General features: G+C 38.5%; 1 protein-coding gene across 2 annotated transcripts; it reads left to right on the top strand.

Annotated features, from left to right (window-relative positions):
* Positions 1 to 22,903, top strand: CCDC174 (coiled-coil domain containing 174). 2 transcript variants are annotated; one of them, XM_034776606.1, is made up of 11 exons: positions 1 to 160; positions 3,394 to 3,498; positions 4,820 to 4,920; positions 6,205 to 6,263; positions 7,513 to 7,693; positions 10,763 to 10,858; positions 13,412 to 13,548; positions 13,964 to 14,058; positions 15,051 to 15,198; positions 18,305 to 18,454; positions 22,278 to 22,903. In XM_034776606.1, the coding sequence occupies exons 1-11, from the start codon at positions 119 to 121 to the stop codon at positions 22,550 to 22,552; spliced, it is 1,389 nt and encodes a 462-aa protein (XP_034632497.1). In that variant the 5' UTR covers positions 1 to 118; the 3' UTR covers positions 22,553 to 22,903. The 2 variants fall into 2 exon arrangements, with proteins under 2 accessions (XP_034632497.1, XP_034632496.1); XM_034776605.1 differs by having other exon boundaries at positions 18,302 to 18,454.
* The last annotated feature ends 4,902 nt before the right edge of the window (positions 22,904 to 27,805 follow it).

Here is a 27,805-nt window from a genome sequence, read left to right as displayed (position 1 = left end):
CTCCGCTCAGCTGCGCTTTACGGCAAGATGGCGGCCAACGCGGGGCCGGGCTCTGTGTTGTTTACGGGCCAGCTCTGTGCGCCGTAACCTGTTTCCCGTGTCTCGGCGCAGAGGCGCCATGGACCGTAGGAAGAAGCCACTGGAGGTCACGGTCGCCTCGGTGAGTGCTGCCGGCCAGGGTGGGGGCAGCTGGGCGGGTAGGTCTCCGGCCTCTTCCCCCGATAGCCCCATGTCCTAGGCTGGTTCCCGCTGCCCCCCGGCTCCGTCCCCCTACCCCAGCTGGGGAATGGACCCGCGGGGGGTGGGCAGAGGAAGGGGAGACGATACTCGCTCTCCTCCCCCAAGGTGCTGAAGAAACCCACCCCCTGGGGCGAGCAGGGTCGCTGGGTCTAGCTGCTCACCGCCCTACAAGCCTGGCCTCGCTCCTCCTAGCGGTGTGAGCGCATCGCAGCCAAGGCTCTGCACAGCCCAGGAAATGCCGTCGTGTTATGACTACAGCTCCAGCTCATCCCCTTTTCGCCAGGGTATGGGAATGGCAACCCTCCACCTGGCTGGAGTCCGTAGATGCAGGGATTCTGCTAGGTGAAGACACAGAGATTAAAGTGGTGTGGTGGTGCATCATCATGGCATCATAAGACAACACCACAAGGTGTTACCAAGGTGCAAACATTTGTGGGGTGTCCAGAAGGCCAAATATAAAAAGCTCCTACTTTCTTACAGCAACAGTAAAGGATTTTAGAATCATTTATAATAGGGGTCGGTAACCTTTCAGAAGTGGTGTGCTGAGACTTCATTTATTCACTCTAATTTAAGGTTTCATGTGCCAGGAATACATTTTAATGTTTTTAGAAGGTCTCTTTCTATACGTCTATAATATATAACTAACCTATTGTTATATGTAAAGTAAATAAGGGTTTTAAAATGTTTAAGAAGCTTCATTTAAAATTAAATTAAAATGCAGAGCCCCCCAGACCAGTGGCCAGGACCTGGGTAGTGTGAGTGCCACTGAAAATCAGATCGTGTGCCACAGATTGCCTATCCTTGATTTATAAGATGTTCAAGGTTCATGCAAGAACAGAAGGCCATTCACATCAGTTTTAGTTCCTCCTGGAAAGTTCCCTTGGGGTTTTATTCAGTTGGTTTGTAGCTCATGACAGATAAATTAAATGGTTTTGTATCTCTGAGCTATTTTATTGTAGTTGGTAATCACACTTACATGCAACACAAATTAAATTAAGCAAAACTTGTACTTACTCAGTTTTTAAGAGCCCTCTAGGAATTCTTTCCTCCTACCCAGGTAGCACCTCTTTCTGAGAGGATATATATTAGAATTATAGCATTCATCTCTTCACCAGGATTGGGTCCTGGTGAGAACACAGCTACTTTATACCCCATGTAGAGTAGGAGAAACAGCTGTGCCTTGTATATCCCAGCTGGTGGTCTTTATTTTCCTCTACCTATTGAGTGTGTTTATTGTTTGAAACAGGGATGAGGTGCTACTGGACAATGAGGGTTCCCTTAAGAGCTGTAAAATGGTCTGTGTGCCCTGTTACATACCCACAAAGTTATATAATTCTTGGGTTGGTCTAAATACAGAAGGTTCAACATAATCTAAGAATAGTCTTTCTCCAACCTTCATCAGAAAACAAAATGCCATTGAGTAAACATGGGGTATTGTCTCTTGCCTTACCCCCAACACCTCAACCCTATTAATAAAAAATAAATCCTAATGTAAAAATGAATAGTTTGCACTTAATACCTTTTATCCAAATATCTCAAAGTGTGTCTTTCTGTGGGATGCTGCTGTACTTTGGCATGGCAGTTGTAGCCCTGTGACCTTACACTTTCCCCTTCAACACAGTACACTGAACACTTTACCTGTGCACTTATGTCAGTGCTGAATTTGCTAATGTTACTCAGGCTATATTTAGGGTTTGTATTTTGTGAAGGAGATGAATGTGAATGTATTTCCTGATTGTTTTTGGAGGCAGAAGGAGGTTTTATGAAGATGCATAGTCTCTGACTGTCATTGGAAATGTCTTATGTGGACATTGGGGTACAGTTAAGTGATTTCCCATAGCTTGATATATTCCCTTGCTGTTAAGGGTATGTTTAAATGGAATTAAGGTTGGTTAAGTGAGACATTCCTATCAAACATTAAACATTTGTTTATGGAGCATCCTTCATGGGAGGCTAAGTTTCTACAAAAGTCCCAAATATGAAAGCAATAGGTAACTTCATTCATACCTAAGAGGTTGTCAGACCTTAAACATAACCTGAAATAAGGTGGCATTTTGCTGTTCATTTATTTTCTGTGGTATACTTTTGTTTGTAGTCTAAGCATCTGTCATTGATTCATTAAAGTCTTTGATAGTTTCACTCCATTATTTTTATTAATGCTCCATCAGCGTTTTGTGTCTCAGTATAATCTAGCAACTTAATTGAAACACAGCAATTAAAATAAATAGGGTTGTATCCAAAACATGCATTTAATGAACTTTTGCATTAGCACTTCTGACAGTTCAGGAAAAGCTTGGATGGTTAGCACCATTGTGTTTGTGGAAAATTTTAATATCAAGGGCAACCAACAGCCTGGTTAAATTTCTTGTAGAAATCAGTTTACTCTAGGACTGGCTGAAGAAGCCATCAGATCATAAATGTTTTGTTGGTTGGTTGTTTTAAAAAGGGACTCCCAGACTCCTGAAGGCAATTGTTCCAAAGCAATGCACCTGATGAGTGAAGTTTCTTGGGCCCAGATTCTCAAAGGTATTTAGACACCTACCTCCCATTTAAGTCAATGGGTGTTAGGTACCTAAATACCTTTGAGAATGTGGGCCTTGATAACTAACATTTGTGGTGATGATTAATACCAATGGGAGTTACATATTCATATTTATAAAAAAGAAAGTCTAAAAGCAGCAGGGAAGAAGGTACTTTTTAAAAAGACTAATGTCTATCAGCTAATTCCTTTTTACAAAAAAAAAGTTTTGCTTGCCAGCAAATCTCCTTAGGGGTTACTTTTTAAATTAAAAACAAACTATTGTTAGTTTATTACAGTCTTTGGTTGGTATTTGTATGGGATTATGCCCATTTTGTTCCTGCAGATATTCCATTTTGGAGTGAAGGATCAGTAATATGAATAGAAGCTTTTGATTAACTTATTTAACCACCTAATCATAAATTATGTTCTGTCTCATTATTTTAGATTACATATTGCTGCAAATATCACAAAGTTCTTCCTATTCAAATCACTGCTCCTATTTTCTACATCAGAAATGCAATCAGTTTATTTTATTACAGGTGTAAACTCTTGATTTCTCACATAAGTCTCTAGAAATTCCCTAATTATTTTGTTAAAATGACTTTTGTTGTTTTTTATTGTGGCTGATGTAGTTGGTAGATTTAAAGGCTGAACTCTTCCGAAAGCAAGAAGAATTCAAGAAGGAAAAACTTCTGAAAGATGCTGGACTCTCTGTAAAACCCCAAACAACAAACAAGGTAGAAATAAAATATCCATCATTACTCATTATTTTTGTTTTTCTTTCAGTTTTTCTAGGCATCTCCCAGAATTGAAGAACAAGCCATTAGAAAATCTAAAAAGTTAATACAGTGTTTCATTTCCAGTTGTAGGACAAAGATTGTGATGGCTTTATTATAAAATTTCTGTTGACTCATTTCCAGTTGAGTCTCTCTCAAAAAACAAAACTCACCATTCAATTATATTGCAAAGCTGTATTTAAATAATCTCTTAATCTATGTACTCTACCCACCTGTGAGCCCCAACCTCCTTAAATGCCAGCAAGAAAAAATGAGCTTTGAATTTTGACAAATCCATGATCAGTTGGACTAGGAAAGCACTTTCCAGAGACAATGAACCTTCTTGGAAAATGCCCTGCCATCAGCTCCTATTCATTTATATTGGGGGAAAAATAATATCAGATGCACTGCAATCTCATACTTCAATCTCTACTGCAATAAAACATCTGTTCATTTTTCTAAAATAACATATTTCATAAACCTGACTTTTCAGTCATGTTCAGATTTAGTTTTAACATTCAGACCAAATGAATTTGTGTGATCTTGTGGCTATCTTGTTGTAGACTGAAGTATTATTGCTATGTTTGAAGACCGTGCAGCATTTTTGCCTTTACATGCTAAAAGTTAGACTTGTTACTATGTTATGTGTAGAACTAGAAATAGACATCTGGAAGAATTATGCAAACAGATCAGAATTAGGTGTCATTTTGAAGACAATGGTCAGGTTATAACACTGAAAAATCAGTCCCATAACAGGCTATGTAATTCTGTATGAAAAGGTCAGTGACTAAGGTATATGAAGCTTTATAAAAGTTATTTTTGTTGACCGTATCTAATTAAGAACCCAAGTTCTCTTGGCATATGGGAGATACTGAACATTATCCTTGTATCAGTACTTCTCACACTAAGTCTTTGGCATCATTCTTCCTGATAATCTTCACTTCCAAGAACAATATGAATTATTCTTAGATTTGCTTTTCCTTTAGTAATATTGTCCAGTAAGCAACTATTATCTTTATCTATAGCCGCTCAAGAATAAAATTTGTGTTCCAAATTTTTAAATAAAAAATCATTAACTCATGTTAACCCCTTTGTTGGTTCTTCTTCCTGTGCTGTCATAAATTTAAGACACATCTGCTACTTTCCACATCACAGCATCAGGATTATACGAAGAATGTTTAAGCAGATAAATAACTCCAGAGCTTTTCTTTTTTTCTTTTTATTTTTTTTTAATGGTCAAATAAGGTTGAAATCCTGTGTTTTAAAAACCTATGTTCCACAGAAACCAAACATTTGGAATAAGCAGAACACAGGGGTTTCAAGTCGAGCTGAGAAAGATGTTGAGCAGAAGATAGAAGAAGATCAAACGTTAGAGAAAGCGAGGTAATTTTTAAGTTACAGTAATACAAATAAATAAGAGGAACAAACGCTTTGTAGAATTTTTTTACACTTGTAACAAATTGCATAAAATAAATCATGCAAATAGCATAATGCAAGTAAAAGTGGTAGCTATTCAGTTTTCACTGGGATGCAACTGGTTCATTGCTTGTTAATGTCTCTCCACTCGCTGCACTGTGAGACATCTACACTTACATTATTGTATCCACAGAAATTTGACAGAGTATAGATTTTCTTTTAAAGCATTTTCTTCCATTTCAGTAAAAGCATGGATACAAACACCACAATCAGTATTTTGTGCTCCAAAGAAAACGTATTTATAATTTTTGCAAAAAACTGTCTCTTACCTATTTAATAAGATATATGTTTTTGAGGAAAATTACAGATCAATGACCTGAGTTGGTTAGTTGTACAATTAAAATATACATTTAAAATGTGACATCTGCTGGTTCTCTGCTATAAATTCCCCATCTCTTACGAATACATAGGTGTAAACCATTCCAGGAGCTAGTTTTAAGATATTCTCTCTGGTTTCTGTGTCCATTTAGATCAGTGGTGGGCAACCTGCGGCCCACGGGCCACATGCGGCCCATCAGTATAATCTGCTGGTGGGCCGCGAGACAATGTTTACATTAACCGTCTGCAGGCACGGCCGCTTGCAACTCCCAGTGGCCACAGTTCGCCGTTCCCGGCAAATGGTATCTCATGCCTTTTATCTCATGCAGTAGTATCTCATGCCTTGTACACTGTGCTCCCTATCTTGTTGCCTTAAAGTAATTACCATAGAGAGGTTCTGGGCTGATTTACAGTTTATCTTGGTCTGTCATCTAGATAATTGTAATTACAGAGATATACAATACTTACATTATATGTTGCTACCTATTTGATCATTTCATTGAAGGTGAACTATGTTACTTTTTATTAAAAATCGTTCACAATACAGACTAATCAGGAATCTGTATGTTCGTAGAAATGTCAGTTACTGTTTAAAACAAAATTCCTCCTTTGCTTAGCTGTTAAGATCTGAATTCTGGGTTCTACAATTCCACTTGCTATGGTTGATAACTTCACTGAGACCTTCAGCAGTATAAGAAAAATGGTGCTTTTCCTGCAGTGTCCCCTAAGCCATTGTTTGGTAAAAACTCTTGCAGTTCATCTCTAACGGAAAATATCAAACATTTATTCCATTGCAGTCTAAATACTGAAAGACTTTTCTGTTTGTGATGTACTTGGAATCATACTATAAATATAACCCTGCTTTTTCTTTAGGCAGAAACTGGAAGAGAAAGCAAAGCTGTATGAGAAGATGACAAAAGGAGACTTTCCAGGTGAACAAAACCTGCATAAAACCAGTATATATTTTAAAAACCTTGCTTTTATTTGGTCACTTTAGAAGCTGGCCACCTTAACTGTCTCATTGTTGACAGCTGTTATGTTATAAAATACAGTACTTCTGTTTAATCAATAAATGTAGCTTTTACACTAAATAAGCTTTTTGGAGGCACAGTGTACAAGCTGATTGATAAAGATTATTTTTGCTGAGAGAGAAAAGCTAGTGCTAAGCAAAGAATATTACTTTTTGAAGAACAGTCTGCCCTAGGAAAGAAATGTGGGAATCATTTGGCTTGATCATCAAGCGAGAGAAATATATTCTGGTTTCTTAGTATAGAACTCTAGAAAAGTAAAGTTACTTTGTCATTTTGACATCCTTGGCTTTTATCTATGCTTCTGCATGCTTCCTTTTCACTATATGAAGAGTTTAACTTGGGAAAGAGAGGAGGTGACTGGCTGGTCCATATGTGAATGCCAGTAGCTAGTAGGGTTTGACTTCTCACCTCCCAGCTTTAACAATCTCTAATAAATATACATACTTCCACTTTCCTCTCAGCACACATCCATCCTTTGTGTGATGTGACAGTTAATAGAAAAAGGCTCAATTCAATTTAATCCTTCAGTGCTATCACTTTCACTAGTTTCTATGTGCAAGCTCCATCATATAAAATGTAATCTCATCATTCTTCTCCCTTTTGGAAAGAGAACTCAAGTGACTGCTTAGGTGCATTCTACATGCAAAGTGCATCCTTATGTTAAATTCAGTCTTAAGTAATTGTCCTCTATGAACACCATCATTGGTAACTGAACTATTAAATGTAGTAGCCTGCTGTACCCATTCATCTCTTTCATATTCACAGTTTACTTGTCAAAGAACTATTTTATTCTTTTTCTTTAATAAAATTAGCAATGTTAAATCTGTTACTGCCAGTTTCATTTTCATGTTAGGACTTGAATTAGTATTGTAACTGTTAATTAGCATAAAGATATATTTTTTTAAAGATGGTATCATCACAGTTGCTGTGAACTTTTTTCTGGGGTGTATATATAATTAATTGCTTTAAATAAAGAAAGTTTACATATAGCTGAATTTTCTTGACACTAGATGAGATTAAAGCATTGTCTGATAGTATAGTCAAGGGCATTGTTGGCAGCTGTGAAACTGATTGTGGCTATTCCATATTGATTCCTTGCTCAGTTGTTCTTTTGATGCCTGTTATCTAAGAATTGATTTTTCTGCCCTAGATGAAGAAACTGAGGATTTGTACCTTGTGGATTTCACTCAGAAGATCATAGACAAACGGAGAGAAATACAAGATCTGCGTGAGAGTGAAGCTGCTAGAAAGGCATCAGAACAGGAGGAAGATGAAGAGAAGACACTACCTGAAATAGAAATACCACCCCCACAGGACCCAAATGAAGAATGGTCGGTAATACCGTATGGACAGAACAAGTCTGACAAATCTGTTTTTATTTTTTTGATAATCTCATGTGCATTTAGTCTAGTTTATAAAACATCTTGAATAAGGAATCATTCTGGCTGATACGAGTCCATCACTTGTGATTATAACATTCTTTCCCTTTAAGAAGCATTTTTTCACATTTGTCTTCTCACCCTGCAGGAAAGACTCCAGGTAGAATAGGTTAGTTGTGTATAGTTTAAGATTAATTTGTTTTTTAAATCGATGTAAAATTTTGAATTGTTTTATCTAAGTGCAATTATAGTCTCTCTTCTTATGTCAAAACTAAGAGCATGTAATTGTGTGAAGATACCACCTCAAATCCAACTCTTTTCTTTGGATGGATAACCATGCAGGCATTATTGATCTTTATGAACTAGTTCAGGGAAAGACTTCCATTATGTAGACCAGATTATGTAGATTGACCTGCTTTCTAAAATAAGGTTACATTTTCAAAGTGAGGAATGGGATGTTTAGACGCCAGTCCTATTCACAAATAAGATTTTGGGGTCTGGTACCTATGCAGCCGTTTGAAAATCAAGTAGTTAAAAATTAGCTTCATAGGGTTCTTGGTTTTTTTTTTTACACTTGAGATCACTCAGACAAAGTGTTAAACTAGGTAATCTACCAGTTATTTTTCTTTTAATGCCATTATATAAAAGAGGAGAATGCAATAGGTATTAGAATACATAATTTATATGCCTTACGGAGCACATTATTTCCCCTTACTTTGTCTCATCTCTCAACGACATTGACTTGCTTAGTGCAGCTGAACTTGGGAATTCTAGGAGTTTCTGTGTGTGGGGGAGGCTGGGCTGTATAAAAGCTAAATCGTTCTTATCTAGTACATAAGGTAATTAATTTAAACTGAGCCTTTTTAGGTTGAAAAGGGAAAAGCTTTGATCTTCCAGAAAGAGATCCAGAAGTTCAAAGTTTCTCAAACTGCTAACAAATTTGCAAGTAACATTTCCTTCCACAACTATGAATTTTAAACTGATGACCCACAATAGATGCTGTTTTAAGTACCCAGGGTTTTGAGATGTATTGATCAAGAAAATGTGCTATAAATAAGTATGATTTTAAAAGGGCTCATACGTTTTCCTGCTGAAGTTATGGGAGTTCTGATCCTCTTATCGATGCAGACTGTACATCTGGTGTGTCCTGCATGAAAGCATTATGTAACTAGACTAATTTTTACTGAACCAACCCTGCTCCCTTTCAAGTAATTATTTCCTCCGATCACGTCTTTCAAAGTCAGCAGTAGTTTTGGGTTTCTGGCATTACTGTATGTACAGATTTTCTCTGTATGGAAGAAGATAGTGCTTTACCAACATTTCTTTAAGCTCCAGAATTTAAACTACCCATAAAAACCCTTCTGTAGTTAAGTTTCAGGTAACCAATAGTCTTTCAGCAAAGATACTGTAAATAATTATGAAACCTAGCTAGTTAGGTATTTTTTTCCTGTCTGTTCATAAAGAAAACAGTGTATGCAGATGGAAGTTTTACTCCTGTAATCAGCTTTGAACAACAATAACTAGTCTGAAAAGTAGAATTCCAGTTTTTCAGTGTATTAGTTTAAGATAGGAGATAATGTCATTTTGTTTCTTACAGCGAATGGGGATAGTGGGCCCATAGTGAAGAATCAGAAAGCTGTAAACCTGAACAGATAGAAATATGTGGTACTAGTATACTACTAGATCTGAGATGAAACTGTCAAGTTATTCTGTGTCCTTATCAAGTTTAAATATCATAAATGTAAGCCAGTGTGTTCACCTTCCATATACTTTTTCAATACTTGTCTTCATCCCACCTCAAGAAAATGAAAAAGACAATTTTAATTATTTACTGATAAGCCTCCAGGAACATTATTGTCTCAACACCCTGCACAATGGGGCTCCAATCTCATTGGAGGCCTTTGGGCAGTACCATAGGATTAATATATACTACTAATTATTCTCCAGCCATGTGTATACTGTGTGACTAGAGGTCACAGATTATCGTTAAATGGCACTCATACTAAGCTCTAAGGGTATGTCTACACTACAGTTAGACCCACAGCTGGTCCATGGCTGCTGACTTGGGCTTGGGCTAAGAGGCTGTTTAATTGCAGTGCAGAAGTTTGGGCTCGAGCTGTGCTCGGGAACCCTCTCCCCTTGAGTTAAACAGCTCATTGGCCCAAGCCCTGCAAACCTGTGTCAGCTGGCACGGGCCAGCCATGGGTATCTAATTGTAGTGCAGACATACCCTCAGTGCCCTTAACATTTATTTTAAAAGCATAACTTAATGAAAGAATAAATCTTTAAAAGTTTAGTATCTTGGGACTATTTTGTACTCTGGTTCAGCGATGCTTTGTTGGCTGTGTGTCTCGAGTTTCCTAAAACAGTATAACTAGAACTGCTTGATGCTAAAGAACTCTTTGTAGCATTGGTGGACAATAAGTACCTCTGTTTCTTATTCTCCCCACAGTTTTAAGTGGAGCATTCACTATGATAAATAGCTTTACATAAAGCACACTATGTAAAGGGAGCTTCAAAGGAACAACGTTCTGCTTGATTTCCTAGGCTTTTGTTAAACCAGTTGAATGATCACTGAAGCTCTTAGTAAATGAGCCATAGACTGATAATTGCATTATACTGTAGCAATTTAATATTTGTGTGAAAAGTCAGTGCTGCATCATTATTTTCACCACAGGAAGCAAATATTATGCTTGCAATGTTATTTTGACTTGGGAGCTATGTGACATTGTAACTTGTAAACGGTTTTCAAACTGTCTTATCATGAAGGAAGTCAGTTGGCTCAAAATGAGATTGAATAAAATATATCAATGTGATCAATCTGTCAGGAATCCTGTTTAAAAATATGTCCTTTTAATTGTTAAACTGGGCCTGTTAACTGTTAGGATGGAGGTAACTTTAGCACCCTGAATGTGAATATTCTCTGTGGAAAGTATTCAGTTAATTTTTTTATCCTTTGGATCAGAGTTCTATAAATCTGAGAATATAAATTGTGTGAAATTCTTTTTACTTCCATTGCAGGGTTGATTATGTGGATTCCTTAGGCCGATCTAGACGCTGTATGAAGAAGGATTTGCCAAATCTTCTTAAAATGGATCAAGAACTTCAGGGGAAAAGGTATGGCTTCTCTAAAGCAAGTAATTTTTCCCACAAGATTTCATAGATGTGTTTTATGGGAGGAAAAGAGTTTATACACACACTTGGCAGAGTGGTATAACCAGATTAATGTCATTGAAGCTATCAAAGTCTTTGACATTGGTGTAACTGCAGAATTTGGTCCAATGTATCAAAAAAAGATGAGAATATTCAGTGCATGGTGGATTAATTTAAATCACTAATTCTATCATGATTTAAATCAACAAGCAGGAAACCTTGATTTAAATCACCAATTTGAATCATGGTTTTGCATTTGTACTTTTAAATTATGTTAAAAGGCTGCAGGAAGGCAACACACACACACACCAGTCATCACTGTTGGTAACCATTAAAACATGATGCTTTGCAAATCAGCCTTTACACTGAATTTGGTGCTACTGTTTGGTAACTAGGAAGATACACCATCTGTACACATTTATTTAAGCAATTACATAGCCAAACTTATTTATTCAGATTTATTTTTACATTTGTATTATGTTAGAAAATGCTGAATAATGCATTTCTTAATTACTAAATTAATTTTCTACTTGTGATTTGTGTCAGTTGCATTTGGATGGAAATTGGAATTCAGTTAAATGCACAAAACCAGCAATTTCAGAATTCTACTTTAAAAATTCTGGATACATAAGAAACAAAGTAAGCTTATTAAAACATGTCTTGTATTTAAAACTAACTGCTTTAGTAAACAAAGTAAGTAGCATTTATAGTTAATGTATTGAACTAATTGTTTCTAGTTGCCATGTCCTTCAAGATTTTAGAACTAGGAGATCTCATCCTCTCACAAAGTTTATATTCATAATTGGAAGAGGAAAAACAAGCTTTTCTGCTTTTTCAACTCCAATTGGTTTCTTTATTTTTGAATTAGCTAGTCATTGAACTGAAACTAGTTTGAAAAAACTGAAATAAAGAAACTATTCTCTCTGCACCTGTAGAAGAGTATACTGATGTCAAAAACTAGTTTAGCAATTCAGCAAACTCTGGGTCCAGTTCCATAGTCTGACTTTCTTTAAAATTTAGCAGCAAACATGTACTGCTTAGTATTCTTTTTTGTATTTAATCTAAATGATTTTAATAGTTTAAAATAAGTGTGGGCCTTAACATTAGATTGACATTTTTTTTAAAAATCAAATTTAATTTTAAATGTTTGTTTTTAAAAAATAAACCTGTATTTAATTTGATTTAAAAAAAAAAAAGATTTCTTTAATTTATCAACTTCTACTCACCCTTATCCAGTGTGTTTAGAATGTTATAATATTTTGTGTGGTGGTGGTTTTATCAAAACTTCCTCTGTGAACACATGCATTTGTCCTAAGCTATTTTATTTCAGTGGCAACTGAATTAATCCTCTGAAAAGTGTGTGGCATATTCACGTTTTAAATGGTGCCTGAGTTGAGGCCATGTATGCCAAACTTAAATACACAGAATTTTTATAAACTTTACTAAAGCTCAGATTCTGATGGAAAATGCTAATGAAATCCACAAACTTCACTGTAGAGCATTGACTCATATTTGCCCTACAAACAAAAGTTTATTAAATTAATTTAGCAGCCTATTGAATACTTGACTTATTTTTTTTAAACTATGGTCCTTCTGTAGAAGTTGTATTTTAATGTGCCCTAAACCTAAAGAATCCCAGCAGATATATATATTTTTGTCCTGGATGATCTGATTTCAAGGCTTTTAATAAAGTCAAATACATGACGTTCTGAGTGAATTTGTTAGAACTCCAGTTGTATAGTTAATTACAGCTATTCTGATAAAACTAATGGCAGAAGTGCAAATTATATTGGAATGAAATGTGCCATAATTGAGCACTTATAATATTGAATTGTAAGCTTTCCTCCTTGAAAATTCTGCAGCCTGTTCTTTATAATTCAAAACAGAATGAAGAATATAAAATTGTATGGGAAGTACATTCTCTGTATTCACCTAGATAAGTGGTCTGCAATCATATTTTGCTCTAGCCTAGCTAGATTATGAGGGAGAGAACTGTTTCTGCCTCCCAAGGGAAAACTTAAAAGTATTTTCTCCCTCAGCTGCTGATGTTCCTCATTTAAATGTTTCGTTATTTTACATTAAACAAATAAATGCTGTTCACGTTTTTGTATTCACTTCACTTTAGTGAAAGTGTTGCTGTTATTCTACTTTTGGTGACTATTCTATTGAGCACTGGTCATCGCCCACTTCTCTTCTATTTTCAGTTATTAGTGACTTCACAATGCCTGTGAAAATGGTCTCAACTTCTTCTTAAGGATCTTTAATTAATTAGAATTATTTTATTGTGCTGTGCCAGATGTGGTATCCTATCCTTTCCTCCCTACTGTATTCTGTAATGTACTATGAATTCTCATACTGTGCTCACGACTGTAGTATCTTGGTGCCTTCCGTTAGTGTTCTGCAAACCAAGTCCACGCTTCTGATGAGTAATTAAAAATGGCTTAGCTGTTGTCATACTTTCATTGTTCAATACCAAAGAACCTTTACACTTGTTGTTTGGGTTTTGTTTTTTACTAGACACGGCATTGAGGAGAAGACTCTATTGTCTGAAGATATGAGACGAGAACTTCAGCGGCAGCAATGGGAAAGAGAGGAAGAAGAGGCCCTAAAGAAACCTGTGGGACCCATACATTATGAGGACATTAGAGAAAACGGTTAATATTCATTCCTTTGTATGGTTTACCTTCACTGTAAGATCTTTTTTAGAGGAAGAAGGTGTAATTTAACATGAAGTATAAAAACTACTCCAGTAGAAATATATTCTCACCTTGTTAAACTGTGTTAGAAATAGCCACTTAATTTACAAAGGGATAGCATGCATTCATCTACTGACAGAAAAAATAAATCAGGAAAAAACCTCCTGGTCTCCTAAGAGAAATTGCTGGGAAGCGTTATCATATGAGTCAATTAAAACTAGACTGGACATAACACTCTAATGCTATTGTCAGGAAGGGCAATGGGCAAGATGACCTAATGAGTCTTTCTCCAATAACTTATATCCTGGTGCTTTCAAGGCTGCTGCAGCTATAAATCTGATGAAATCTAACTGTTGAAAATTCTTCCTTTCAGAGGCCAGACAACTTGGTGTTGGCTACTTTGCCTTTGCTCGTGATAGAGCACAGAGAAATAAGCAAATGGAGACTTTGGAAATGCTAAGAGAGCAGGTATGAAGCGCATAGTAGATCCGTAGCCTCTGCTGGGAACAGCCTTGGCTCCCCATCTTTATGTATTATTTTGGAACCTTGCACTGTATACCATGTAGTAAATATGTTGGAAAATAGTAGTAAAACCAAAACTACTTGTGTAAGATGTTGAGCTGCAGAGCATCGACACCCTGTAATTGTCCACTCATGATCTTTGATGCTGAAAGGCAAAATATTTAGAAATAATTTTTCAGTGGAAGTAACCTGAAGTCTGCATGTAAGAAAATGTTCCCTTATACATGTATTTACTATAGTTGTGTCAATTAATGGATATTTAGACTTCAGAAAGCCTCTTGCATGCACAGTTGCAATAATTGTACATGTGCAGTCTTGATAAATACACAGCCATGGCTCCTACCCACTGGAATTTGGCCCTTAAAGTTGAGGAACTACTTTTCAATTATTACATTTTTGTATTAATTTCTGAGTATAATAAAATGTTAAAAAGGTTTTTATCCCATCAATATAGGGAAAGGGTTGCAGGAACAGGTACAAAGTTATATGCATAAAATAAACGTTGAAATCCTAAAATAAACCCCTTCCCCCATTTTTGCTTATCATTCATGGATTTCTTTTGAGTTGAGATTAGGTGTAGCTTCAGTGACAAACCTGTTTCTTCTACTCTCTGGAAGTTTTCATCTTGTATGTGAAATCAGTATCTTTACATCTCTTCCACATGCCTCTCTAAAGCAAGCTATTTAGAACAGAGATATGTTTTGTTTGGCATACTTAGCCAAATTTTACTGTACTATGTTCACAGCTTAAACCAATGGTAGTAAGTATTATGCCTGGTAGTGTGTGCAAGTTTGGATTCAAGGAATGGGGTCATTTTCCTCCCCATTGAGACAATGCAGCTGATAATCAGTTCATTTCTGGGTATGATTGAAGGAGATGCACAGTTGATTATAACCAAATACAGGATTAACTAATGAACATTTTCGGTTACTGTTAAGACCACAGATCAAAGGACTAAACGTGAACATTTAAAGGAAAAACGAAAGGCAGTTCTGAAAACAAGACTTTCTAAACTTAAAGCAAGAAAGATAAAGAGACTAAGAGAAGATGGACTAGAGGAAGAAGCAAACAAACTGGAAAATGAAGGTATGGTCTGTAACAAGTATCTTTGTTTTAAAACAATCATTCTCCCTCAGTATCGTGAAAAAGGATTCTGCTCAGATTGAATATCTGTGTTTTGAATATCAACATTATATATTTTGAATATATTAAATTGTGGCTTTGAAAAAATTAACAGTTGAAATTAATTGCACATAGGTATAAAATCATATGTACTAAAAATAGTTCTTCCTGTGGAGAGGAGAGTGTTGTGTGCATTGTACTGCCTTTTAGGTTCACACCTGCCAGGAAGAATTATGCAGGTCACCATTTAAATATATGCAACTCTAGCTTGGAATGATTTTATTTTATTTTTTTAAATGAGCGAGGATAAAAATGATACCTCGATTAATTGGCTATGAAGAAATACAAGCAATTTGTGTAGAGCTATCTTGTAGGGAATGTCAGATACTGTATATTCATAAAATTAAAACGATTGCAGGTGGCAATTAAGGGCCAGAATCTGTATTCAGATGACTGTGCATAGCTATCGGAGGCATACATTTGCCATTAAGCCTATAGCTTAATTTATGTATGCAGAAAAACCCCTTCTGCCATGTGACTTTTGTGAGAGTTGTTTTAAGTAAAAGGTTCAGTATGTACAAATGGACACATTCGAAAGCTTATTTGTAACTTGGTGGTACAAAAAAGAATACCCTCTAGTAACAGCAGTCTGTGGGTGAGCATGATGGGATTAAATAATGCTACACAATTGAGTGTATGTCTTTACTGCAGAGTTAACTTGAGGTATCTATACTTAAATTAATCCACTTGAGTGAGAGTGGCCACACTGTGAAATCACACTCAAGCTACACAGAGTGGTTGTGTTCGTGGCTATGTTGTGTCAACTCAACCTTTAGTCTAGACCCTCTGATGGCGGATGTGATTGCAGAGCCATTGGCCATTATCTTTGAAAACTCATGGCGATCGGGGGAGGTCCCGGATGACTGGAAAAAAGGCTAATGTAGTGCCCATCTTTAAAAAAGGGAAGGAGGAGGATCCAGGGAACTATAGGCCAGTCAGCCTCACCTCAGTCCCTAGAAAAATCATGGAGCAGGTCCTCAAGGAATCAATTCTGAAGCACTTAGAGGAGAGGAAAGTGATCAGGAACAGTCAGCATGGATTCACCAAGGGCAAGTCATGCCTGACTAACCTAATGGCCTTCTATGACGGGATACCTGGCTCTGTGGATGAGGGGAAAGCAGTGGATGTGTTATTCCTTGACTTTAGCAAAGCTTTTGATACGGTCTCCCACAGTATTCTTGCCGGCAAGTTAAAGTAGTATGGGCTGGATGAATGGACTGTAAGGTGGATAGAAAGCTGGCTAGATGGTCGGGCTCAATGGGTAGTGATCAATGGCTCCATGTCAAGTTGGCAGTCAGTATCAAGCGGAGTGCCCCAAGGGTCAGTCCTGGGGCCGGTTTTGTTCAATATCTTCATTAATGATCTGGAGGATGATGTGGACTGCATTCTCAGCAAGTTTGCAGATGACACTGAACTGGGAGGAGTGGTAGATACGCTGGAGGGTAGGGATAGGATACAGAGGGACCTAGACAAATTAGAGGATTGGACCAAAAGAAACCTGATGAGGTTCAACAAAGACAAGTGCAGAGTCCTGCACTTAGGACGGAAGAATCCCATTCACTGTTACAGACTAGGGACCGAATGGCTAGGAAACAGTTCTGCAGAAAAGGACCCAGAGGTTATAGTGTACGAGAAGCTGGATATGAGTCAACAGTGTGCCCTTGTTGCCAAGAAGGCTAACGACATTTTGGGCTGTATAAGTAGCGGCATTGCCAGCAGATCGAGGGACATGATCATTCCCCTCTATTCGACATTGGTGAGGCCTCATCTGGAGTACTGTGTCCAGTTTTGGGCCCCACATTACAAGAAGGATGTGGAAAAATTGGAAAGAGTCCAGTGGAGGGCAACAAAAATGATTAGGGGGCTGGAGCACATGACTTATGAGGAGAGGCTGAGGGAACTGAGATTGTTTAGTCTGCAGAAGAGAAGAATGAGGGGGGATTTGATAGCTGCTTTCAACTATCTGAAAGGGGTTCCAAAGAGGATGGATCTCTAGACTGTTCTCAGTGGTACTAGATGACAGAACAAGGAGTAATGGTCTCAGGTTGCAGTGGGGGAGGTTTAGGTTGGATATTAGGAAAAACTTTTTCACTAGGAGGGTGTGAAGCACTGGAATGGGTTACCTAGGGAGGTGGTGGAATCTCCTTCCTTAGAGGTTTTTAAGGTCAGGCTTGACAAAGCCCTGGCTGGGATGATTTAGTTGGGAATTGGTCCTGTTTTGAGCAGGGGGTTGGACTAGATGACCTCCTGAGGTCCCTTCCAACCCTGATATTCTATGGGTCAGCAACCACACTCAAATTAAGGGTTTTTGTGTGGATGAAACTCAAATTAGAGGCAACACTCAAATTACAAGCTCTGAAAAAGGTGAATGTCAGAAATCATATAAAGGGAATGTGGCCTCATTTTACAACTTGCAGATATGAATTTTTGAGTTCTAATCCCAGCTCTACACTGGCGCCATCTATGGTATTGAATCACACTATCTGCTTCCTCATCTGTAAAATAGAATTAGTACTTTCCACCTCTCAGTAATGAGAGAGTGCTTAAATGTAAAGTGCTTTGGAAATACTTAACATTGATATACTACTGTTCTGCATTATTCTTACAGAGCAGAATAAGATCACTAAAGTGGAGATACGTGCGAGTAATGTTTTCACTCTTTCCTAATTTCCCATCATCAGTAGAACACTCAACCTATTCCTATGTTATTAGGCAATACATTTTCAGCAATCTCTTCTTTTATGCTGAAAAGCTAATGAAGGGTCGTAGATTCATTTCTAGATTATCTGGCTTATCCACTATGGCTTCTGAACTAATGCACAGTAAATTAAAAACAAATCAACAAAAAACACCTCCCCAGTCAGATGCATTTCATTCTAATTAGATAACTGCTGTAGACATTATCAGTCTGAATGTGGAGTAGCTCTTGTCATGTATTCATCCTATAATATTTGAAAAATAAACCTATATCCTGTTAATAACAAATTTCTTTTCCCTTTTTCAAAAGAAGAGGAAGAAGTTATTGGGCCACTACCAGCTGAACCAGAAGCCCCTGTGGCCCCAAGAGTTGCAGAAAGTAGAAAAGTGGAGGTCATCATTCAGGAGAGAAAAGATACAAAGGCTGGTGTGCCCTATGTTCGAGAGTGGGATAAAGGGAAAGGTAAGACAACTGAACTATGAACGTAGCATGGTATAGTCAAAAACACTGTTTATTAATGGGATCAGAACTACTGTCATTTTTATACATTATGAAGCTGAGAAGTAAAGTAATATACTTTCCCTTTCCCCTTCCCTTTTAAATTTACATTGTCATTACTTTTTGGTGAGCCCTAGAAAGAGGTTGACAGCCTTGACCATGACATGAGCAGCTGCTGTAACATAACATAGTCTTCACACATTGCGTTCCATACAAAGATACTGATGGAGGAAGATTGAAGTGTGAATTTTTGTAGTTTATAACCTATCCTGATATGCAAAAATAATTCTGTAACTTGACACTATGTGGTATGGATGGGCAGGATGTGTCACACAGAAGAGCCTAAGCTCTAAATGCTTGAGTAGGTAGAGTATTGCACCAAATTACATAAACAGACACCATGGAGGCAAATGGAGTAGTGCGAGGTCACTTTCCCTAAAATGCTTCATGGTAGAAGTGAATTTTGAGGGAAGGATTTGAAGGAAAAGCAGAAAGGCTGTTGGCACACACTGAGTGGAGGCTGTTCCGTGATTCTTGTAAAGGATGGTGCATGTAAGAAGATAGGAAAAGGGGAAAAAGAGAGGAAACAGTGAGAGAGATGTAGGCAACGTTGGACAGATCTTGAAGCTGTGGACAAGTAGTTTGAACTTAATGCAAGAGAAGTAAGTGTGTGTGTGTGTGTGTGTGTGTGTGTGTGTGTAGTAGAAAGTAGTAAATTTGGAATTGAAGAGAGGGCCCTCCCTCATAATAAGGTATAGTTAAATATGTGGCTACAGCAATTTGTATCAAATTGTCAAGAGTTAAGTGATGTAGTTAGGACCACCATATTAATTTATTAATACTCAATAAAAATATTTGACTTTTGGCCTTCTGGTTACCAGGTAACATCAACCCTACTACAGCGCATAGGGGTAAACTTAGTTTAACTGGCCAAACTTTTTCTTAGAAGTGAACAGAAGTGCTCTGAAGAAAGTAACTAACTTTATATCTCAATCATTAATGTATGTGTGCCTCCGCTCTGCCCATGCCTTTATTCATGCTGTGGTTACACTTTTCCTGAATGCCAAGTGACTTTGCTGTCCTTCAAATCCTTTCTCAAAACTCACTCCTTTCATCTCACTCCCTGCCATTAATCTAATCTCAGGCACTCTGGCCAGAGTGCACCAAAGGAATATTGTGACACAACGCCTGACCTCTAGGCGCTAGAAAACCACTGAAACAACACTGGGATTTACAAAGTTTGAGTTGGGCACTTAGGCTTATATACAATGAATGGGGAGAGAGAGGCACCTTAGGTTGTCGTCTCCTTTTAGGCACAGGGTGGGGGGCTCCCTGAGCTGTTCCCAGAAGGCTTCTTTAGGAGCTGTAGAGCTGCCATCTGCTCTCTCCCAGACTGCCCAGCAACTGTTGGGAACTTCATGTTTTTAAGCCCTTTATTCCACCCTTGGCATGATTGATGAGGCCGGAGGAATGGGGCCAGCCTTGCCCACAGCAGCTCTTTAACCCCTTAGATACCTGTTCAGCATTTATACATCCTGTCACACGGGTTTAGGCAGCAGTTTTGTGCATCACATTGGAGCCAAAACTAGGTCTTAGGTACCTAAAATAGGGAATTAGGCACCTGAGCATTCAGGCCTCTTGCTTCACATTCTGGCACCTGGTTGTTAAATAAATAAAAATAAACAAGACATATATTAATCATATAAATGTGCAGTCTACAGTATTCCCCGCCTATTGATTACTTGTGTGTCTCCCACCTTCCCTGTCACCCTGCCCTTAGCCAACATGATCTCTTGTCATTATTCTCTGGGCTGTCTTTGTAGTTAGATTGTAAGGACCTCAGAGTGCCAGACAAAAACTTTGTCACCTTCTATAACTTGGGGGCAGGGGGGAGAGGGGGTTAGTTAAGCCTCCTGCGCTCATACTTGGGGGTATTTCTTTTTAGTCTGTTTGTACAGCACCTACTACAATGGGGACATGGGCTATGACTGGGACTCCTAGATGCAAGAAGTAATGGGCTTAAATTGCAGTAAGGGAGATTTAGATTAGACATTAAGTGTCAGGATAGTTAAGCACTGGAAAAAATTACCTTAGGAGGTTGAGGAATCCCTCTCAGTGGAGGTTTTTAGGACAGGTTTAGGCAAAACACCTGTCAGGGATGGTATAGCTCAGGGGTTCACAATCTTTTTCTTTTGAAGCCTCCACAGCATGCTATAAAAACTTCACTGCCCACCTGTGTCACAACAACTGTTTTTTCTGCATATAAAAGCCAGGGCCAGCGTTAGGGGGTATCAAGCAGGCAATTGCTCGGGGCCTCATGCCACAGGGGGCCCTGCGAAGCTAAGTTGCTCAGGCTTTGGCTTCCATCCCAGGTGGTGGAGTTTCAGCTTTCTGCCCTGGGCTCCAGCAAGTTTAATGCTAGTCCTGCATGGCGGACCCCCTGAAACCTGCTCACTGCCCCCCAGGGGGTCCTGGACCCCTGGTTGAGAACCACTGGTATAGATAATATTTATTCCTGCCTCAGTGAAGGGGATTAGACTAGATGACTTATCGAGGTCCATTCCAGTCCTGCATTTCTATGATTCCGTACTATCGCAATACACTTCTACCTCGATATAACGCTGTCCTCGGGAGCCAAAAAATCTTACTGCGTTATAGGTGAAACCGCGTTCTATCGAACTTGCTTTAATCCACCAGAGTGCACAGCCCCCCCCCCCCCCCCCCCCCCCCCCCAGGAGCACTGCTTTACCGCATTATATCCGAAGTCGTGTTATATCGAGGTAGAGGTGTACTACTAGTATAAATGGTACTCTACAACGGGGTTCTGAACCTTTTTCTTTCTGAGGCCCCCCCCAACATGCTATAAAAAACCTCCACGGCCCACCTGTGCCACAACAACTGTTTTTCTGCATATCCAGTAGATTAAAAGCCAAGGCTGGCGCTAGGAGGTAGCAAGCAGGACAATTGTCTATGGCCCCACACCACAGGGAGCTCCACAAAGCTAAGTTGCTCAGGCTTTGGCTTCAGTCCCGCGCGGCTTGTGCTCTTGCTTTCTGTCCTGAATCCGAGCGAGTCTAATGCCGACCCTGCACTCTGGTTTATTTTGGGGGTCTCCCTGAAACCTGCTCACAGCCCCCAGGTGGCCTTGGACCCCTGGTTGAGAACTACAAATAGTGTGTAGACCTAAATTACAAATAAAATTTGAAAAGATAGTTACAAGTCAGTGATTTTGTAAATCAATTTGTAGCACCAAAAGCAGTGTAAGATGTGCAGTTCCTTGGTCTGTTTAGAAACTTTTGTTTGCTACAGTTAACATTTGTATTGGATTAGTGTAAAAAAGCCGTCTTCAGAACTAGAACCCCTTTTTGCTATACGTTGTACAAATCCACAGCACCTGCCCCCAGAAGCTTATGATCAGTTGATAGGTTCCTGTACCACTGTAAATGGGGTAAAAAGCTGTTTCAGGTCATCTTCAAAGTAAAACGTATTTATCATGAACTTGAGCAGTTGTCACATCATTTCATAGCTACTTTTAAAAATTTGTCATGGGAACTGATTGACTGTAATGGAAGTTAAAATGCCTACCATTGTAATGAAATAAGCACCATCGCAAATTATAGCACATTCTGACCTTGTTGACTACCCTAGCATAATTGTCATTTTTTAATATCTTTGGGTTCTTACTGCTATGATCTCATTTAGAACGTGAATTTCCATTTCAAACAATTCAGTTTTCCATTTCTGTTAAACACTGAAGAATAAATTCCATGTTTTTCCTATCTAATAGAATTTACTTTTGGACAATGGTCAAAGAAATGTGCAGATGAACGAGATCCGGAATTTGCACCACCTTCCAATTACTTTGTTTGTCAAAAGAGAGCCAATAACCACCAAAGCCAGAGTTGGAACAAGTTTGGATCCTCTCATGAGAAACTGGGACAGGAGTCAACACAGAACAAGCAGTTTCCGTCTATGCAGAATAACTGCAACAGTTCGGAGGATCAGCAACCAGTTTACCAAAGTCTAGATGACATGTTGTCTTACTACAAACAAATGACTTGAGCTTATCAAAAGCACAAGCAAGAATCTTAACTTAAATAAGTAAAATAGAATTATGTTCTTAGCATTCACCTATTGTTTTTCCCAGATTTTGGGGAAATAAGGTTCCTGTAAGTAGATATCTTATTAATGAAAGAAGTCTGTCGTGAAGTAATGCTGTCTGAACTGTATCACACAACAGCCACACATTTGCTTCATCAGTGCTGTATTGTATTAAAAGGATAAGTTTTTGATGGTGGTATTTAATTGTGGTATCTGACACTTCTTCTTTACCCTATAACCCTATTCTTTGTCATTTTCCTGCATTTTGCCCCTGTTTTGAAATTTATGAATAGAGATGTTATTTTAAATAGATAAAGCTTGTTTTAGTCCTTTTTCAATGAACTCCCCACCCTCACCCCAAAAGGGACATTGTTATAAGAGCTAACTTCTAAGAAGTGTCAAATTGAGACTACTCTGACAAACTGAAAATCAAGTCCAATGATAATATGGTCAAATACTTCTAAAGAAACAACATTCAGCCAGTTACTCCTGTTTGCTAATTAAACCGTCTGGTATTAAAAAAAAAAATAAAGGTTTGTATTTATGAGAAACTTATTTGCCTACCTAATGTCACCTGTTGACTTTACTGGCTAGGGTAGTTCACTTCCTATCCCTAAATAGTTGTGTGGGGTTCCTCATGTTGTTGTTATGCCTGCTGCATTCCGGAGATGTGTATATAATCTGTAATTCTGTAAAGCACTTCAAAGCTTGAGATGCACTGCATAAATCAATATATAATATCCAAATGAAGGGGTAGACCAATCATAAACACACGGTTCAAGCAGAAGCCTTGGTACTTGATACTACCATCTTAATAGCTTAAACAGATCTGATATATCAGTGTTTCCAAAATACACTTTTTCTTGCTAGGTGTATGTGGCTTTGTTTAACCCATTTACCAACATACTGACATTACTTCTATGTGCTATTGCAATAATTGTAGTATAACCAAATTGATATGCACGCTGCTACTACTACACTTCAGTTAGCTAAATAGACAGTGGGTGGTATTTGATATTTAGAAAAAATAAATTCTGATTTCAGGGGCCAGTTTGGATCGTTGGAGTTGGTATTTTGAAAGCTTATCCAAGGACACCAAGATAGAAGAGTAAATTTGAAATGAAATTTCCCAGATTGCCACTGTCACTTAACCTTGTAAATACTATCAAAGTGATAAGCATGGCAGCAAACACTGAAGTGGGCATGGAGACTGTCAGTGTTTTTACTCGTGTAATAGTGCTTTTCATCCTAGGGTCTCAGAGTGCTTTGCAAAGGTTGGTAAGTAATAGTATCCCTGTTTTACCAATAGGGTCAGGAGTGCCAAAGTAACTTTAGTTTCATATTTCTATTTAATAGATTTAGTGCTTGTAAAAGGTGGGGCAGAATGAAAAGTTTAATCCACCCAGTGTGTACAACTCAGCTAACAGTGCCAACTTCTGTGCCTTCCTCACTGATGTTTCAACCCTCACCTGGACCAATTTTTAAGGGTTGAGAGGGGACGTCGATCCGCATATCCCTTTCATCCTCTGAGTTTCTCCCAATGTGAATGAATTTGAAGCAGCAAACTAGAAGCAAACAGTTCTTTGATAATAATTGTTTGGGCCATCCAATCACCTCTCCTTCGTGCAAAACAAAAACATATAACCATGGATATCTTTTTAAAGACCTCAAAACAATTAGCCAGTTTACCCTGAAGTAAAATGAGAGGAAAATGTTCTAAATCTGGCCACTTTTACTGACTGTCAAAGTTTAATTCTTTATAGTGATGGGTGGCACAACAAAAATGAATGTTTTTCAGCTCTGATCTCTCTGGTTTGTGTCAAAGTTAATGTTCACCAGATGGCAGTAACAACTCACTGCAATTGCTTTCATCCATGTGTGAGCAATTTATGTACCATTCCCTTCCCGGAAGCATTGAGGAATTATCCGTATGTATCTCCAGTACATTGACAGACTATTACAGAACCCATAACAATTATCCCAAATGGTACACTGAACAATGTATGGCTCAGGATCTTCGGGCTAGCACACAGCCATTTCTACATTTAGGCAGCTGCATTCAACAATAACACCTGCAGATGGAACCCAGCGCTGAACGTGAAACGGGCAGGGTAGTCTCAATGGAGTGCCATCAGTTGTGGAATTCACAGACATCAGGCTGAAGTTAAATCTTGCAAACTTTAGAACTAATGCATGGTTGAACTTGTGTAGCAAATAGCTTAGCTATACAATGTCCCCAGCACTGTGCCCCTGGAATAAATAACCTAGATTCCTCTTATAAACAAACAGCTTCAGGGTCTGAGGGAGGGGAGAATGGTTTGCTAGCCTAGAAATCAAGTAACCGAGGGGTAGCCATGTTAGTCTGAATCTATGGCTACATCTACACTACGGGGGGGGGGAGGGTCGATTTAAGATACGCAAATTCAGCTACGTGAATAGTGTAGCTGAATTCGACGTATCGCAGCCGACTTACCCCGCTGTGAGGACGGCGGCAAAATCGACCTCTGCGGCTTCCTGTCGACGGCGCTTACTCCCACCTCCGCTGGTGGAGTAAGAGCGTCGATTCGGGGATCGATTGTCGCGTCCCGACGGGATGCGATAAATCGATCCCCAAGAGGTCGATTTCTACCCACCGATTCAGGCGGGTAGTGTAGACCTAGCCTGTAAAAAGCAACAGAGGGTCCTGTGGCACCTTTAAGACTAACAGAAGTCTTAAAGGTGCCACAGGACCTCTTGCTTTTAGCCTAGAAATGTTAACATATCATTTAAAGAATGTAATGGTAGCTAGAAAGTATGGTAATGGAATCTGTTGAAAAACACAATTGGCTTTTGATCAGAGATTCAGGTGTCAAAGTCCTTTACAAATATTAACTAATAACACCTTCAGGAGGTAGGGAAGTAAATATTACCATCTCCATTTTATGAGAAGGGAAATTGAGACCAGTTACATGACATGTTCAAGGCCACAAAGAACCACCTGCTGAGGAGGAGGAGGATTTGGGAGTTCCTGATTCCCAGTCCTATGTCCTGGCCACTAAGCCATACTAATACTGTACTCCTGTATCATTCTGAGGCTCTCTTTCCCCCTAATTTACTGCTTGTCAATTTACCAATCAAGCTAGGGGGAGAACTCTTCTCCTCTCACAGAATCAATTGAAGCCTAAGCCCATGGTGCACATTCTTAAATTCCTCTTAAATTTTAGGCCAGAGTAGTTTTGAAACGTAGGTGAGCAATGCTCTGTACCAACCAAGTGGTTTATACTGTAGGGTTCTGACCTATTGTGACGTAAATGTTCAAGTTTTAGAATGTAGAACTTGGAGCAAATCGCCTGTTCTGTTCTCTTTCACAACTAATATAGCTTATAATAGCAACATTTGTGTTTGGAATACCTTTTAGTGGGTTGTTTTTTTTTAATCAAGAGTAGGTGCATTTAAAGCTGTGGGTTTGATGCATCTTAAATGATCAAGGTAAGAAATTCAAGATATTTTACTGCAAAAAGTTCTAATCTACTATTGGTTCCCATTTTGAAGCTGTGTTTTGTCATTACTTACTGACAAATAAGATCTCTGGTGTTCATTAACTAGATGCTAAATTGTACTTAGTGTTTGTAGTAGACTTGTGTTCTGATCAAAATTGAATCAAACCCACATCCAGAGTACCAAAAAAAAAAAAAAAAAAAGTTTAGGAAAACCAACAGTTGGTTGTAGCTAAGTGAGCAAATCACCCAGGTTGGAAAAGGGTTATGTCATGGTTAAAACACAAGACACAATTAGAGCTAATAAACATGATGTTTAGAGGCCCAATGCAGATTTCCTTGTCTAAATGGCTTGAATAATTTGGCATTGGACTTGTGCATGTGAGCTCACTAGTGGATATTTCTGCATATCTATCACAATCTGACCCTAAATATCTTGTGCGGTTAGGTATAAAGGGTGGGTTTATAAAGGAGCTTAAAGGTGCCAGGCACCCAACTCTTGCTAAATTTTAATGGGATTTAGGTACCTAACTCCCTTGGGCCTCTTTAAAAATCTTAGCCTAAAGGTATAAGGTGAGCCCACATAAAGATATGGCAGCTAGAAAGTAGCAAAATGCCTCATGTGTTGGACATTTAACATTCTTTTAAAGTGGAAAAGCAGACGTGAGTGCTGTAATAGATCTGCAGTAGTATGCCATCTAGTCCATTCATCCTCCGCGGTAGGAGTGTCTCCTCCAGCCCAGACTTCAGTGCTTTGTCCAATTCAGTTTTAAATGACCCAAGCAATGTGGCTTTAGGGTGTTAATCCTACTCAAATTCCAGCAGGAGCCGGCCTGTGTAGTTTAAACACCACACTAGTATTTATTTATTGTCCTACGCTGGTGTTGCTATACACTTTTACACTGCTATTGGATTCCACACCAGAAGGGGCTGCATTTCTGCAGTGGGTGAAGCAATTCCTGCATGCAGGTTTTTTTTTAATCTTTCTGAGTAATCTGTTTGCATTACTACTTTCCTCCTAGGGTCTCAACACTTTGCAAATATTTACGAATCACGACTCTCATCGCTGTTCTGAAGTAGCGGAGTGGTGCTGTCCCTACTTTACAGATGAGGTGAAATTGTAGCACACTGTGTCTATCATTCAAAGTCGCACAAAGAGTCTGTGGTAGAGCAGAGACTTGAACTCAGGTCTCTTGTCTCCCAGGTCTGAGCTTAGTCTACTACTAGACAATGCTTCCTTTAAAGGCACTATGTAAATCAGCAAATGCAAATCATAATTTGGCGTAGAAGCAGAGATTTAATTGGATTTGAGCAGATTCCTGCAAAACAGCAGCCAGAATGTTTTAAATGTTGGCCTCAACTTGAATAACAAGTTGTTTGTTATTGTTTCCTTTGAACTACATTCACATCTGTTCCTGTTCTATGTTCCTCTTTTGCCTCCCATTTTAATCACTGACATAAAGCTTTCCACCATCCCCATTCCACTCAGGCTTCCTGTTTTCTGGACCTTTCTGATTCTTGGGTATATGTGACTTGGGAACTGTAATGTTCTGGGTTTGGTTCTGAAAACTTGCCTGAAAAGCTAGACTTGGAATAAAGTAGAATAACTGAAGGCAAAGGGTACAGATTTCCCATCTTATATAGTAAAAATGGCAGAACAGAAATTAAAATGAATATAAAAATTCATCAGGAGTCAATTTGCATGCCGATGTCTGGATTGGCTAGCCCCTAGCCAGCC

Source organism: Trachemys scripta, chromosome 7, assembly GCF_013100865.1.
Source record: "Trachemys scripta elegans isolate TJP31775 chromosome 7, CAS_Tse_1.0, whole genome shotgun sequence".
In the NCBI taxonomy this organism is placed as follows: domain Eukaryota; kingdom Metazoa; phylum Chordata; order Testudines; family Emydidae; genus Trachemys; species Trachemys scripta.
Note: the sequence above shows the minus strand (reverse complement) of the source record. Positions and strands in the feature narration are given on the sequence as shown.